We start from the raw sequence: 14302 nt of genomic DNA, 5'->3' as shown, positions 1-14302 counted from the left end.
CAGGATGTCCACAGCCTCACAAGGCGTCTGTAGACACACAATACACAAATTTACTCAAAGAATGTAAGTATAGTAATTAGGTCATGTAACCATAGTTTGAAAGAAATAATTAATGAAATAACTGATGAAATAAGTAGTCTGTTTCTCTTTCGTTAACTTTCTTTAACAAGGGGCCTGTTTATAAGTTATCTAGAGGGAGCGACTAAAAGGAACAAGCAGAAGACACAGATGGTCGACAAGGACATAAATTAGCTCAGACGATAAGAACACTGCAGACTTGCAAGACCATCACATTCCAGACAAAAGGTGAAAAGCACACCATGAGGAAGACCTATGGCCTTCCTCCCAAAGACCACCGCCCATGTCCCGGACACCCCTGCCCACAATTATTGGAAGGGTTTGCGCAGGCGCAAAGGACTGATAAGCTGATTAACATACGAAGCGAGAGTAGGTGGGTTTAGGTAATGACTATGTATAGGCGTTAATTGAATAGTCATTGTTTTATGGTATAAATATAAGATAGTTACTTCAGACATGCACCTTAGGCGGAAGGATCCCCCGTGCATCCAGCGCTGCCAATAAAGGATACTTAGTCACCAAGAAATTTTGACTTCGTTCTTTAAATCACAATGCAGAGTTTCATCTGCGCATTCCATTACGAGTCACTGTCATGGTAAAACACACAGATTTACATTAGTAGAACTACTACAGAGTGTATTTTATTTTAGAAGCTCAACATTTTAATTAATAGATCATTTTTAACTTTTGGTTTCATTTCCCCTTCTTTAAACGTCTAGATACTCTAATAAATCTCATCCCAACAAAGATTTTGGTGAATTTGGCATTATTATTTGTTTTCTTAGTTTGTACTTTAAAGGTTTCAAGATGTTTTCCTGGTGGCCAGCAGTCCCCACAACTGTAACAAGTTCTTTTCACTGAAGTTTTAACACCAAATAGGTTGGTTTTGTATTCACCAACTTTTCTACATCACAATTACCTAGTAGCAATCAACTCGAATCTTTATCCAGTCCTATTCACAACCAGCTTTCAAACATCTAAATTTCTCCATCAAAGATTCACCTTTATTCTGCTCAGACCCACTGCCTGCCCTAAAGGGGCCGTTATCGGTCCTGTTGTACTGCAAATGCTGCAGCAATTGGGGTGACGTTGTCAGGTCCTGCTGCTCAATTGTCAGCAACAGCAACCCCCTCCTCCTCACCATCAGAAGGATTGGAGCAGGAGGTGCTCTTCCTGCTTTGTAGGTTACAAATGCCTGCCTCTGCAACAGCACTTCTGTTTTAACTCGTTCTTACCCTGAATGCAAATCTGCTACTTGTTGCTTGTTGTTTTGTTTCTTATTCCTCTATATTTCTATTAAAATGATTTTAGCAAATCTGTAACAGGACTGCTAAGATTTTTCCCTGTGGTTTGACTAAGAAGGTGTTTTATATATCAAGTTTCTCTTTTATGTTAAGAGTATTTCTAGCAATTATGAAAATACGCTAATCTTCATAAAAGTACTACTGTTAAGAGTGTTAGGATTTTCATTTAGAAAGAAGACAGGTGATGCTACATAATAATTAAACGGAAGGACACACCTAGTAACTAAGATAATTAAGCAGTGTTTGCCAAGGATGACCCTCTTAAATCGATACTTTCAATTTTATTTATGAGTTCTGGGAGTTGTCTGGCCTGCAGAGAGTTTGTGTAAAGTTGTTTTTGGTGAAATAGCATTTCTCTAGATTTTTGGAACTTTACTGATTCATCATTCAAATTTTGAAATTGTCATGGTGGAGCTGTAGGTCATTTTAGTGCTTGTCCTAAGTAAAATTAATGCAGGAATTGTTACGAGTTTCATTTACTTATCCCTCCTTGTCAATATTTCTGGGTTGGTTTGTTTAAAGACCTTCTCACCCATGGCTGATTTCATTCCTTGGAGAGATTATTAATCTGGTTGGTAAAGGAAGCTACTTAAATGTGATATACCTAGAGTTTCATAAACCACCTGGCATGAGATTGTATTAGCCCCTGTGATACGTATTCAGTTTGGGGTGATTCAGTGTAAATAAAGTGGAATTTGAAGTCAACTGGAAATTGTTAAGTAATATTTCTGCAGTTTTCTGGGGTTTTGGGGAAGGAATAATTCTGTTTATTTCATTATGTTCTGTAACCTGTGTTACATCAACTTGTCTTAACATTTTTATTAGCCGGAAGATTAGCAGTGATTAAATAATGATAAAGGCAAGCAGTCATGTAAAGATACTGCATTACTTGTAAGCTGGTAGTGTGTTTTAAACGGACAAAACGAAAAGTTGTTTAACTACTGTCAAACTTCTAAGGTTGTTCCACTACAGCAATATAAGGGATAGAAATACTCTAAAAAGAACATCTGATACTCAGTTTATTAAAAGCTGTATTTGCTACTGAATGCAGTATGTATAAAAGCAAAATTTTGCTGGAAAGTCAGTTTAACCAGTTTTACCGTACTATATACTTAATTAGCTGCTTGTTGTTTTCTGATCAAGGTATTTCTGCATTTGTAGAAGTTTGGTCATCTAACAGAACAGAAAATTATTCAAACACATTTGAACAGCAACTTCTTGATATGGGAGCAAAAGTAAGTAAGCTATTTTGAAATAAATACAATAGGAAAGCTATTAGTGCTATTAGTTACGAACTAGCTTGCTTGTTCTGCTTGTCATGCGTATTTGTTCGTAGTATGAGTTTTTAAAGTACAGGAAGGAAGATAAACACAGGCCTGAGAAAAGACAAATATGCTGTAAAATTCATGCTAGTGACAGGCGGAAGATGTATTTAAAGCCTCCTTATATCTCTAAACATCTTTGTATATTAATATGATAGCATGCACTTGTGTATGGGGCTTGCCACATAGTGTGGGCAAGCCAAATCTCAGTGTTAAAAACCTTTGGTGTACAAGTATGTACCTTATGGGTTTTATGTTTTTTTTCTTGAACTTGTAGGCAGCTTAACTTGTAGGCAGCTGCTCTGTTGTTATTACAGTATTTTCTAACCCAAGTACCATGAAATTTTATTCTTCCATTCACTCTGCCACAAATGTGGTTAAACTCCAGAAACTGTTAGTAAAAATACATCTGTCTTTGTATATGTGTCAGTGATTTTTTTTCTGTATCAAGTATAGTTGACTTGTAGGTGCAAAGTATGTTTAATTGCCAGCTGTAAAATTTCAGCCAGAGATGAAAGTCAAACTGGCATCTTCCCTTCTTGTACATTCTTACTGGTTAATGGAGATTTTTACAACCCACATCATGCTCTAAACATTTGTGTGAACTCCCAGTGCTTTTTAAGTGGGCATGTGTAGGTCTCCCCAAAGCCTCTTCTTGTATGAATTTAGCTGAGATAGTGTGACAGAACAGTAGAATTAACTGTTTTTACTATAAAGCAAATACAGCTCTCACTAAATAACTCAAGTAAGAAATATTTCTTGTTCTTTTGTGCTGTACTATCAGATCTATGTAATTCTGTTCTGTTGGTACTAGATTTTTCTCACAGAAAATAGGAGAAAGCATAAGGCTCCAAAATACTTCAAGTTGATGAAAAACTAGCTGGATATGGTAGAAGGTGCAGGCAGATGATACAGATGAGCCTATTTAGAAAATCCCTGTGACTGAAAAGGTGTGGTCCTGCCTCTTCACTATTCCAGATGCTTCCCTTTTTATTGCATTGAGCACATGATAATAAGCTGGCTTGGCTCACTGTGTCAGGAAATAAAATTCTAAGTCAGTTTTTCACTAGATTTTTGATTCAGACATCTCAAGTGAGCTGAGCAGCAGAGGACATCCAGGGTAAGGGAGGAGACGTGAGGTTAGAAAGAGGTGTAAGGTAGTGCTCCTGCATCATTTGGAGGCAAAGCTCTATCAAGCATCTGTCTCCTTAGGACATGGGCTGTGTGGGATACTAGTATAAGTGAGTAAGCAACTGTATCTGGAGTCGTAATACCAAAAGAGATTCATTGGTCTGTATACCTAGACACTTAAATATCATGGCTTTTTGTCTTCCAAGAAGTAATAAATCAGCTCACCACCATAAATTTTTGGAAAAGCTGAATAGTTTTCTTAAAGCCAAATACAGATCCAATATGTTGGGAGCCAAGTATAGTGGTGCAATTGAGAGCACAACAGAAAGCTACAGAGCTGTTTCCATTTGCTGTGCTGAGAAGATGCTGCTGTAAAATGAGTTGTATTGATCTCACCATGTCAACAGTCAAAACAGCTGATAAGTTTTATGTGTAGGATGTTGAGTCTTCACAAAAGGAACCTTTGGTTGTGAAGAATGGAGTATCTAGAACTAAAAAAATTATTGCTTAGTTGTCAGTAGAGGCTGATAACTGAAAATTTGATCAGTTGTCAACATAATGAAAACATTAGGTATGATGTTTGTTGTACTGACTTAAGTTTTCTGTATTTCTCACTTTTTAAAATGTTTCCATGGGGATTTTTTTTTAGTACCTTCAGCCTTACCTCAAAACTAGAAGTGATCATCCTTATTGATGAGAATTAGTTTAAAGGATGAGGTTAATTGTACTCTTTAAGCCTGTGAGTTTTTTGCAAAATAAAAGACGTCATTTGGGCATTTCTTTGAATAGTGGCATCTACACTTACTAGCTGTTGCATAAAAAATTAAGTTGGGCTACATAAATAAAAATGTGGTAAGATGAATGATGCAGCTAGAGTAGGGAGATGAAAATGTTAACTTAAGAGAAAAGAAGTTTGAAAACAAAAGGCTAGTCTAGCCTTCTAGCATACTTGCATTGGCTTGATCAATGATACTTGAGTTTCGATTGCTTGAGGCTTCTTGCAAAGGTGGGAAAGGTCAAAAGAGTCCTTGACAATGTTTAGAATGTGTTTTTATGCTAATGGTTAATACATTGTAAAAGGACTATGCTAACTAGTTTCATTAGGTTTCTTCTGATTATCAGAATTAAAGATGAGCTCTTTGTGTATTTTGCAGGTTTCAAAAACTTTGAACAAGCATGTGACCCATGTAGTCTTCAAAGATGGACATCTGGCCACATGGAGAAAAGCACAGAAGATGGGTGTAAAAACAGTTTCTGTACTCTGGGTGGAGAAGTGAGTGCTCTTGGAGATAATGAATGTGACCCGTTCCAGAGAGAATGGATTGTAGTAGTGTTATTTAAAAACTAAAGTACAGTACTTTTTGGGTGTTTTTTTTAATGTACTTGTGATAGTGATTAATCTAAGTAAATGATAACTCTTCTATGACTGTTCCTATTACAAAGAATGTTACTTGCATGAAAAGGTAAAATGTTAACTCTTGAAAAATGAATGTGTTGAAGTAGTACTGTAGTATATTTGTTAACCATCCAGTGTTCCACTCCTTTGCTCTCAGATGGCATGCATAGGCAAGTGAAGACAAGATATTTATGTTGAATAGAGTTCTTCCATTTTCATATGGAAAAACACATTTCATCAGGGACATTGTACTGTTTCTGTACTTAACTCCTGTAGTCAGAATATCTCCTTTCCAGAAAGAAAAAGATCTATATGTAGTCTGGTTTTGAAGACATTTGGCAGGTTCAGAACAGCACTGCTTGAAGAGTCTCAACTACCATATGGAAAAAGTTAAATTAAAAAAAAAAAAAGGAAAAGAAAAAAAAAACAAACACAAATTTCAGCTGTGCAGCCAGTCCATAAGAATTTGCTAGTCCATAGCTGCTTCTCTGAGTTTACAAAGTGGTTTTGAGGTCTAACTCAGATTTCAGATGAAGCGCAAAACACAGTGTTAAGAATATGCATGTGTTATACTTGAACACTCCAACTGACAGATTGCTGTGATGATGGAAATTAGAATATAAGTCAAGTAAAGAGGTCCTTTCCTATACCAGTTGTAATATACATGGAGAGATAGAAGTCTGCTAAGTGCAAAAGTAAAAAAAAAATAAAAAGAGGGGGAGGGGGGAAAGAGGTAAAAACTGAGCTCAGCCACCACTTCAATGTAAGCCAGTACAACTGCAAAACTTGTGATGCAAGGCTGTTAGCCAGACAAGAAGTTCATGCAGTTCTGCAGAAGGAGGATTTTTCTTTTTTTTCTTTATTTTTAAAAAGAATGTCATATATAGAAGTTACCGCTGCACAACCAGCCAGCTTTAATACCAAGGGAGAAATACCTTAACTTCTCAAAAATGAGGGTCATGCAAAATTTTATTCATATAAACAGATCTTTCTGGGACCTGGTGCTATCTGAGTGTCTAGTAATGATGGTCATTTCAGTAGGAATCTTTGGTTATAAAATTAAATATGCTCTTCAGGTGGCTAAGTATATTAATATGGAATTTGAAACCTTAGTCACAGGAGCTATAAGCTATTTGAGGACTTGGATGTGCTGTAGTACAAAGGATCACAGAAAATTCCAGGTGAGTAACATCTGCAATGGAAGAAGAATGAGAGCCTTACAGCGTAGAGTGTAGGACGTTATCATGCAGAAATGCATTGTGATAGCACTTTGACCACAAGAGTCTCTTCTGCAATACTAGAAGGTATTGAGTGAATGAACACAGTGGAAAGCTCAGACACAGAAACAGCTGGATATGCGATAATGTAGGGCACATCATGGAGCTTTGAGACCCAGGTATAAAAGCCTCAAGAAACTAACGGTTGCTGGATACCAGCAGCAAAGGAAAAGAAAAGAGAAAGGTTTGGGAGGGAGAACTTAAGCTGTTTGGTAGGAAAGAGAAGGCTAGAATCTTCGTGGTATTTTTTTAAAGTGTTCCTAGTGTCATGCTCTGGACAAGGCAAGGTCTTGGTATATGGCTTAGAAGATGAGGTTTGTGGGAACTGGGGGAATCATTTGAAGTAGAGATGTATGTTTTTGCAGAGGGGGACCCAAGCTTCAAGCTTTGGAACAGGCTGCCCATGGAGATGATGAAATCATTATCCCTGGAAGTGTTTAAAAAATGCATAATGTGGTGCTTAGGGACATGGTTTAATGGTGGACTTGGCAGTCCTGGGTTAACGGTTGGACTTGATGATCTCAAGGGTCTTCTCCAACCTAAATGACTCTATGATTCAGAGCTGTGAAGTATGATTGAAGTTCTCTGTAATCTTTTTCTTCTGCCTTTCAGTTTAAAGTTAATGCCAAAAGGTGCGCAAGAACATACAACTTAAATTTATGTATACTCTAGGCAGAATTCATAGGAATGTGATATCCCTGAGCAAAGGTCAGGGGCGGGGGAAGCTCTATGTAAGAGATAGTAATGAATAGTCTCACTAGTCATAGGGTTATTCAAATGAGGAACAGACAATACAAAATTAAAATGAGTCTGTGGTAGCCTACGTGCTAAAATTTTGTAATAAGATGAGGGAACTGGAGTGCCTGACTTTGAATTACAGTATATCAGTATCTCATAGATGTGGCAGGCAGAAGACAGTCTGTTGAACCCTGGAACAATTTAAATCTGAAGGACTGAATAGTATGTGCCATTAAAATAGTGGTTCTGTATGAGTGAAAGCTTAGTTTGAACCCAATAACTGTGGAAGCAAATAATACAGAGTTTGTATGAGTTGAAGTTTTAGAGTTACTAAAACAAGATGGCTTGAATAACCAGCTCCTCCATTCAGTTCAGTAGCAAGTGGAGCATTCTCAGAATGGTCAGAAATGCTGGGAAATGTCATTTCAGGAAATGTAATAGTAAAGGGCAACTTTCTAGCGTAGACTGGGGATTGGGTGACTCTTGCTGGAGTGCAGCGCAAAGCCAAATATTTTAGTTATTTCTTGGTCTTAATTGCTTTGTTGATGGTTGTTCAAATTCATAAAAACTTCTTGTAATTATGACTACAGTATAAAACCAGCATTCATACTGGAACTCCAGAACCCAAGAAGTTCTGTGACAGTGCTCAAATTGAAAAAGAAGTTTACTTTAAATGGAAGAAGTTCTGTTAAGAAGCTAAGACAGTGAAGGGAGTAAGATTCTTGCAGGTGTCAAGGAGACTGAAGTGTAAGTCTTCTCTAAGTGTATCAGAAAGAAAATTATCATCACACTGCGTGAGGGGAGAATTGAAGATTTGGGGACTTAAGTAACTTTTCATAGCAGTTACCTCAACAGTAGTCAAAAATCAAATTAAATAGAACATAAAGCCTCACGTAGTGGAATGACAGCATTTTATCATGGTTACTTTTGGAATGTTGCCAGAGGATGGCAATGAGCATGACTGAAGTTACTGTTTTCTCACAAGATGTGATTGAAGAGACAAGAATACTTCAGTCTGGAAAAGAAGTGGGAGTGGAGGGGAAGAGTCTCTTGTGAACACAAAGATTGATATGTAAAGGCTGAATAAGGAAGAATGAGTATTTTCCTTTCCAGTAGAAGAATTGGAAAGCATCACATGAATATATCTGAGTGCACTTTCAGAGAAAACAATAAATGATGGTTTTTAGCAAAAGATGGTTAGGCTGCAGAACTGCTTGTTGCAGAATCATAGTCAGCAAAGATTTATGTGGATTCAAAAAAATGCTGAAGCAATGAAACATTCAGTTTTATCAAAAACCAAATACAGTATTGCACCTGACCATCTCTAAACCAGAAACCTAGGAACATTAACAAAGTAAACTGGGAATGTTTGGATGTGTTTTCGTGTGTTATCATTCCCTGAGCAGTGCTTGAGCCTCTGAGGAGCATGGCCTATGATCTGAGAAATGCTGACTTTTCTCCATAAAAGGCAGCACAAATTACAAGGGTTTGTGCAGTATTTAGTGAACATTTTCCAGTGTTCTCTCCAATGATCTGCCTCAAACTTGTATTGGAAGCTTCTGTTTTATACTATGAGCATCTATTTTAATGCAGTTCTACAGTTTAATAGGAAGTAATTTGATTGGGAAGAAGACTCTTTAAAAAAAGATTACAGTTGAAATTCTAAAAAAGTCATTACTCCATAGTAAATGTATTTTTAATTTTTTAAAAAGTGTTCCTTTTTTTTGTTTTCCAAGAATGGTAGATATGTCTGACTTAAAAAACAGTGCACAAAATTGTGGACTTGCTGTAAGATTCATGTAAACAAATTGTAAGTTTAATGCAAAATAAGTGACAACTTTGGGATCACTGAAAAAAAAATCTTGCTTCTTCAACTCAATTACCTTAGTAAGCAACCCAAAAAAACCCCAACCCAAAACCCAACAACAGAAAGAACCCTGCATAAGACAGAATTGCTACAATCTTGTCCAAATTACAAACACTTAATGCTTCCAAATGAAACCCAGAATTGGGAAATGCTACCCATATATTCTTGGGACAGTAACTCATGTCACAATTAAGATAGATAGATAATTTACATTCAGATTTGTCTGCAAAGTAAAAAATTCTTGTAGGATATTTAATGGTCAATTTTTTCTCTGTTTAGCTTCTCTGAATGAATGTAAATTTTAATGTCATCTATATCTATGCTGATTGTTATCCAAAATTTATATATAATAACAGCCACTGAAGTTCAGTGTGCTGGATATCTCTGTATGCTACTCCAGCGAACTCTAAACTCAGCAGGTTTGGCAAATACATGTAGTAGTTTGGCTCTGCTCTTTGTTAAAACTGAGTAACTAAACAGTTTTTAATTCTACAGATAAAAACTATAGCAGTTAGATCACTAGGTGTCACTAGAATCACAGTTTTGAATGGCTTCTTGGGGAATGTAGTGTAGTCTATTACAGTTCCATACTCTTTCCCAAACTTGGAATGTTTTATTTATTTTCATAGAATCATTTAGGTTGGAAAAGACCTTTAAGATAATTAAGTCCAACTGTTAACCTTAGTGTACACAAGACTGCATCATATTTCAAGATAACTTTAGCTCCACTGTTCTAACATCAGTCTTCGAAATGGAAAGACAGGAAAAACTAGGGGTAAGGTATCAGCTGGATTTTTGGTTTTGTAATTAAAAAAAGTTTGCATAAGTGTAGATTGCTTCTCAATAAGGCGCTGTCTTTAGCATTGTATATACAAAGATAAGGCAGAAAACTGAGACTAATGGGTAAGATGTAAAAGCCAGGTCAGATGAAGCCTTCTTCCTCATTTGCCTGAAGAAAGAATTCTCTGTTGCCCCAGCCATGACATTCTGTAGATTGGAGTTAGGAGTTTACTGTTGTTACAGTGATGAAGTTGACCTTAAGTTCATTAGGTAGTGAACAATGAAAGCCTACAGTCCTCACAAAAATCAGGGCAAGATTTGAGATTCATGAGAATCTGGCCAGAAGGACTTAATGCAGTGATTTTTTTTAATGTATGAAAAATAATACATGAGTAGGAATATTTGAGTTTCTTAATGGCAATTTAGAGGGCATCATTGGGGAAAAAAACATCCTATATTTGGTGTGTAATAGAGGTTTTGTGTATTTTTAGCATTACAGTAATTAGGCTAAAGATACATACTTAGGAAGGGTTGGTGCTTCATTATTACAGGGCTCAGGCAACTCTCTTTGCAATAAAGGTTCTTATTCTTAAAAAGAAAAGCACCAGACCTGCTCTAATTTATTATACAGGTGTCAAGAAGCTGGAGTACGTGTTGATGAATCCTTATTCCCTGCAGTAGATGCTGATGAAGCATTACCACTACTGATCAAAAAAGTGAGTATGTGATTATTTGTGTTTGTTTTAGTTTTTTTAAATAGGCCTAGAGTATTAAACTTTAAAGTTTGAACTTGACTTCTTGACCTCAGGCATTTGAACTATTTATTTTCAGAACATTCTGTAAATTCTACCTATCCATCTCAGTAGATTTTTAAAGGTAGGCTGTGTCTGTGCTTATGTGACATTTTATCTGAAGAAAGGATAATAAAAATGGTTTATATATATTGGTGAATAAAGAAATGAAGATTTTAATTAAAATGACATAATGACTAACTAATCAAAAAAGCTTGACTGTCATGTGGCTTATGTTTCATGGAGTTATGACAAGCCCTCAAATCCTGATATTAAAAAAAAAAAATCCTTCAAATCTTATCTTGTCTTTTTTGCTTGCAGCAAAGCTAGGAAGTTAATCTCCTTTTTACTAAAATGTAACCTAAAAAAAAAATATCTGCTACATTCTTTATTATTTCGTGTTAAAGTTCACTTGTAAACTTCTGCAATTACATGTTATTCTCAAGGAGGAGATAAGTAGCATAGAGTTAAACACTGATAATAAATGCTGTCATAAAGTGGTAGGTAAACAGAAAGCGTAGTTACTTCTTGCATTTTTATACCATATAATTAATAGTTTTGTGTGTCTTGTAGCACAAATGTATGCAGCCAAAAGGCTTTGTTGAAAAAAGTCCAGAAAATGATAGAAAGCTGCAGAGAAGACTGGACCAGATGGCTAAAGAATTAGCTTTACAAAAGATAGCGGTTAATGCTGGTAAGAACTACTTTGGACTAAGATTCAAATATCTTAAGTTATTTCTTTAAAGCACTTCATGAGGTTTTTCTGGGTTTTTTTACTTGTATGCATGTCAGCGTGAAAAATAGCTGACTTTTTATTGCAAGTTTGTGGTATTAAGGCATCTGTAGTGATGTCAGGTATAAGGAACCTATTTTTTACTAGGGTTTTTTTTGAAAAACCCAAAACTTCAACTGAAGCTGTTATAGCATGTAAATATTAATGTATGAATGTAATTTCTTTGTGTAGAAACTGATGTGCCAGTTTTACTATTTGAAGACAATGGCTCGCTTGTATACAGCTCTCTTAAGATAAAAGATGAATGTAGTGCAATGGAAAGAAGAATAAAGAAGGAAAACGGAGAAAATGTTTCTCCTACGGGTAAGAAGTTAAATTGTCCTTATCCATGAACATGCATAAATGGCTACTATTTTGGAGTGCTTCTCTTGCTCAGGCCTTCAGAATTTATTTCATCACTGACTTGATTGCATGTCCTCTCTTCTCAGGTTTCAAGTAGGTGTGAATGCTTTAGCTTTTAGTTGCTTTGTATTGAAGGTGACAAGAAGTCACGGAAGACAATGATTCTTAAATCACTAGACTGCTCAAGAGGACTAATGTTTAAGCTAGACTTCTGAAGCTTGTAAATTGGTTAAACTTCACAGGAAGACTTTAGATCTTATTTCCTGTTAACTTTTCATATGAACGCTGTACTTGACAGAGTTTGTAATGTTATTGCTCTGAAGCCAACAGTTTAAAAAAAAAAAAAAAAAAAAAAAAAAGAGTCCAAAATTGATGAGGCACGTGTCCAGGTACTGAAGAACAGGATTAAAAAAAAAATAAAATTAGAATGACCAAATTGAATAAATCAGTTGATTTCAAAATGCAGATCCTGGTGAACCTGGTGAATTAAATCTAGATTGCAGTTTTCAAATTATGTTTTACTGTTTGATTTACGTTACTATGAAAATACTGAGATCTAAGTCATTATGTTTTGCGAGTGGTTATAAAAACTGTTGAAATGTGGAACATCTTTTGAGGGGAGAGGAATCTGTAGTATTTGCTACATTGACTGCATTGACAGTTTATAATTTCAAAAATTATTGTGGGGGGAAAGTAAAGAACCAGTGACACATTGATGAAAAATTAAATCTTAATTTATTTTTATATGGCTTGTATTTGTTTTCTCTTTGAGTTTTAAAGTAATACCTTGAACCATTTTGAAAAGCAATGCTGCCATGTCAAGGCTTTGCTGCTAATTGCAGAATTTGACAGATACTTTAGTAAAATGCCTCAACTGCCTTAGAAAGGTCTATAATATTGCCATCATTCTTTAGGTTCAGAAAAAATGTGGTGCTGAGTTATCTAGAAAAAAATAGCTTAAAATTGTAAAATATCTAATAGCTTTCTTGTTACTATGTAAATTTGAGATGCTGCTGAGCAGTCTATAATAATTTATATGGTTATAGTTAATTGGCAGAGTAATGCGTTTTCTCTTGCAATAGAGCTGTTCTGAAGTATGTATAGATGGTGTGGAAATCTGTATGTTTGCATAGGGCTAACTAGTTTATTATTTACAAATTCCTAGCTTCACAAGCGTCTCAAATACCTCCAAGCAGTTCACCAGGAGACTGCCCGCTGTCTACTTGTGTGTTAACTAATTCAGAAGATATATCATTACCAGGTAACTAACACAACTTTTTTTATACATATGCGTGTGTGTGTGTGTATACACACACATACTCTAAAACATGGCCTGCTAACTTACTTTGTGAAGTACTGCATACTGAAATGGTAACTGTACATCATCGTTCATATTTAAAGCTGAATTATTTTAGTTTTTCTTAACTGGCAAAGTATGTAGAAGATTTCAAGGAAAATGGAGCATGAGGAATCACATTGGGCGAGTGCTCTGCCTTACTGCTGTGTTGCTTGCCTCACTTCCTCCTCTTTCCTCACACCACTGATGGTTTCTTGTCCTGTCATGGTGTCAGGCTTCTCTGCTCTTACAGTGGTCATGTAAAGAATACAGAGTGAGTGCTAAACAGTGTGATGTGGGAAGCAAAAAAAAGCCAACATAACTGAGAGAGACAGCTCAGAGAACTGAAATGTCTTCCAAATTTTCAATTGAAAAACTTGCATTTAAAAGGAAACCTAATGTATTTTCCAGCTCAAGTATTCAGGTTTCAAAGAAATTAAGAGTAAAAATAAATCAGCTTTAAAATGTTGTACGGGTGCAGATGAATTCAAGTAGTTTATTATCAAGATTCTTATTCTCATAAAGTTAGGGGTTTGTTCCTGTGTTTTGGCATAGTAGCAGGATATAAGGGAAAAAATTATTGTGACAGCTGTTGAGCTGTGTCAGTGGGCATCTAAAGAGCATTGATCATGTATGCAATGGGTACGTACTTCAGACCTCATGTCTTCTGTCAGTCACATGAGCAAAAAGCTGAAGTGAGATGCTGGTGTTTGATCTCGGTAGAAAAAGTAAGGAGAAGATAGTCTTTAGAATTCATAATGAGGGCCACCTGAGCAGTTCTCTGAGTACTCTCTGTTCTACCTCAACAGTAAGCTATACCTCATGCTGTTTACAGGTGTTGTATTTTGTTGACATCCTACAGGAATTCTGTCATGCTGGCTTACTTGAGAACAGGGCCGGTATCTTGTAGGCTGAGACAGCTTAGTATATCTTCATGCAGTGTTAGGGAAAAGTAACAGCTTAATACTGGAATTAGCATAGCTATGCCAATAAACTTTATTTTGGTAAATTACTTCTGTGCCGATGAGATTGAACATCATGATTTGAGAGCTTTGCAACTGCACAGTGTAATCATGTTGAGAATAGACTTCCACATCTCATGACAATATTAGCTTCCATCTGATGCTCTGTGACAGTGGCCCTTATA

At 36.0% G+C, this 14302-nt stretch overlaps 1 protein-coding gene across 1 annotated transcript in view; it reads left to right on the top strand.

Moving 5' to 3' along the window:
• Nucleotides 1-14302, top strand: part of MCPH1 (microcephalin 1) — a 167455-nt gene that overhangs the window by 31311 nt on the left and 121842 nt on the right. The window contains 6 exon segments of the mRNA XM_080387774.1: nt 2526-2617; nt 4990-5108; nt 10525-10609; nt 11258-11378; nt 11649-11780; nt 12985-13080. Coding sequence (XP_080243900.1) covers nt 2526-2617; nt 4990-5108; nt 10525-10609; nt 11258-11378; nt 11649-11780; nt 12985-13080 — 645 coding nt within the window.

This window comes from Falco punctatus (assembly GCF_963210335.1).
Source record: "Falco punctatus genome assembly, chromosome: 5".
NCBI lineage: Eukaryota > Metazoa > Chordata > Aves > Falconiformes > Falconidae > Falco > Falco punctatus.
The sequence above is the reverse complement of the archived record's forward strand: the minus strand, read 5'-3'. Positions and strand labels throughout refer to the sequence as shown.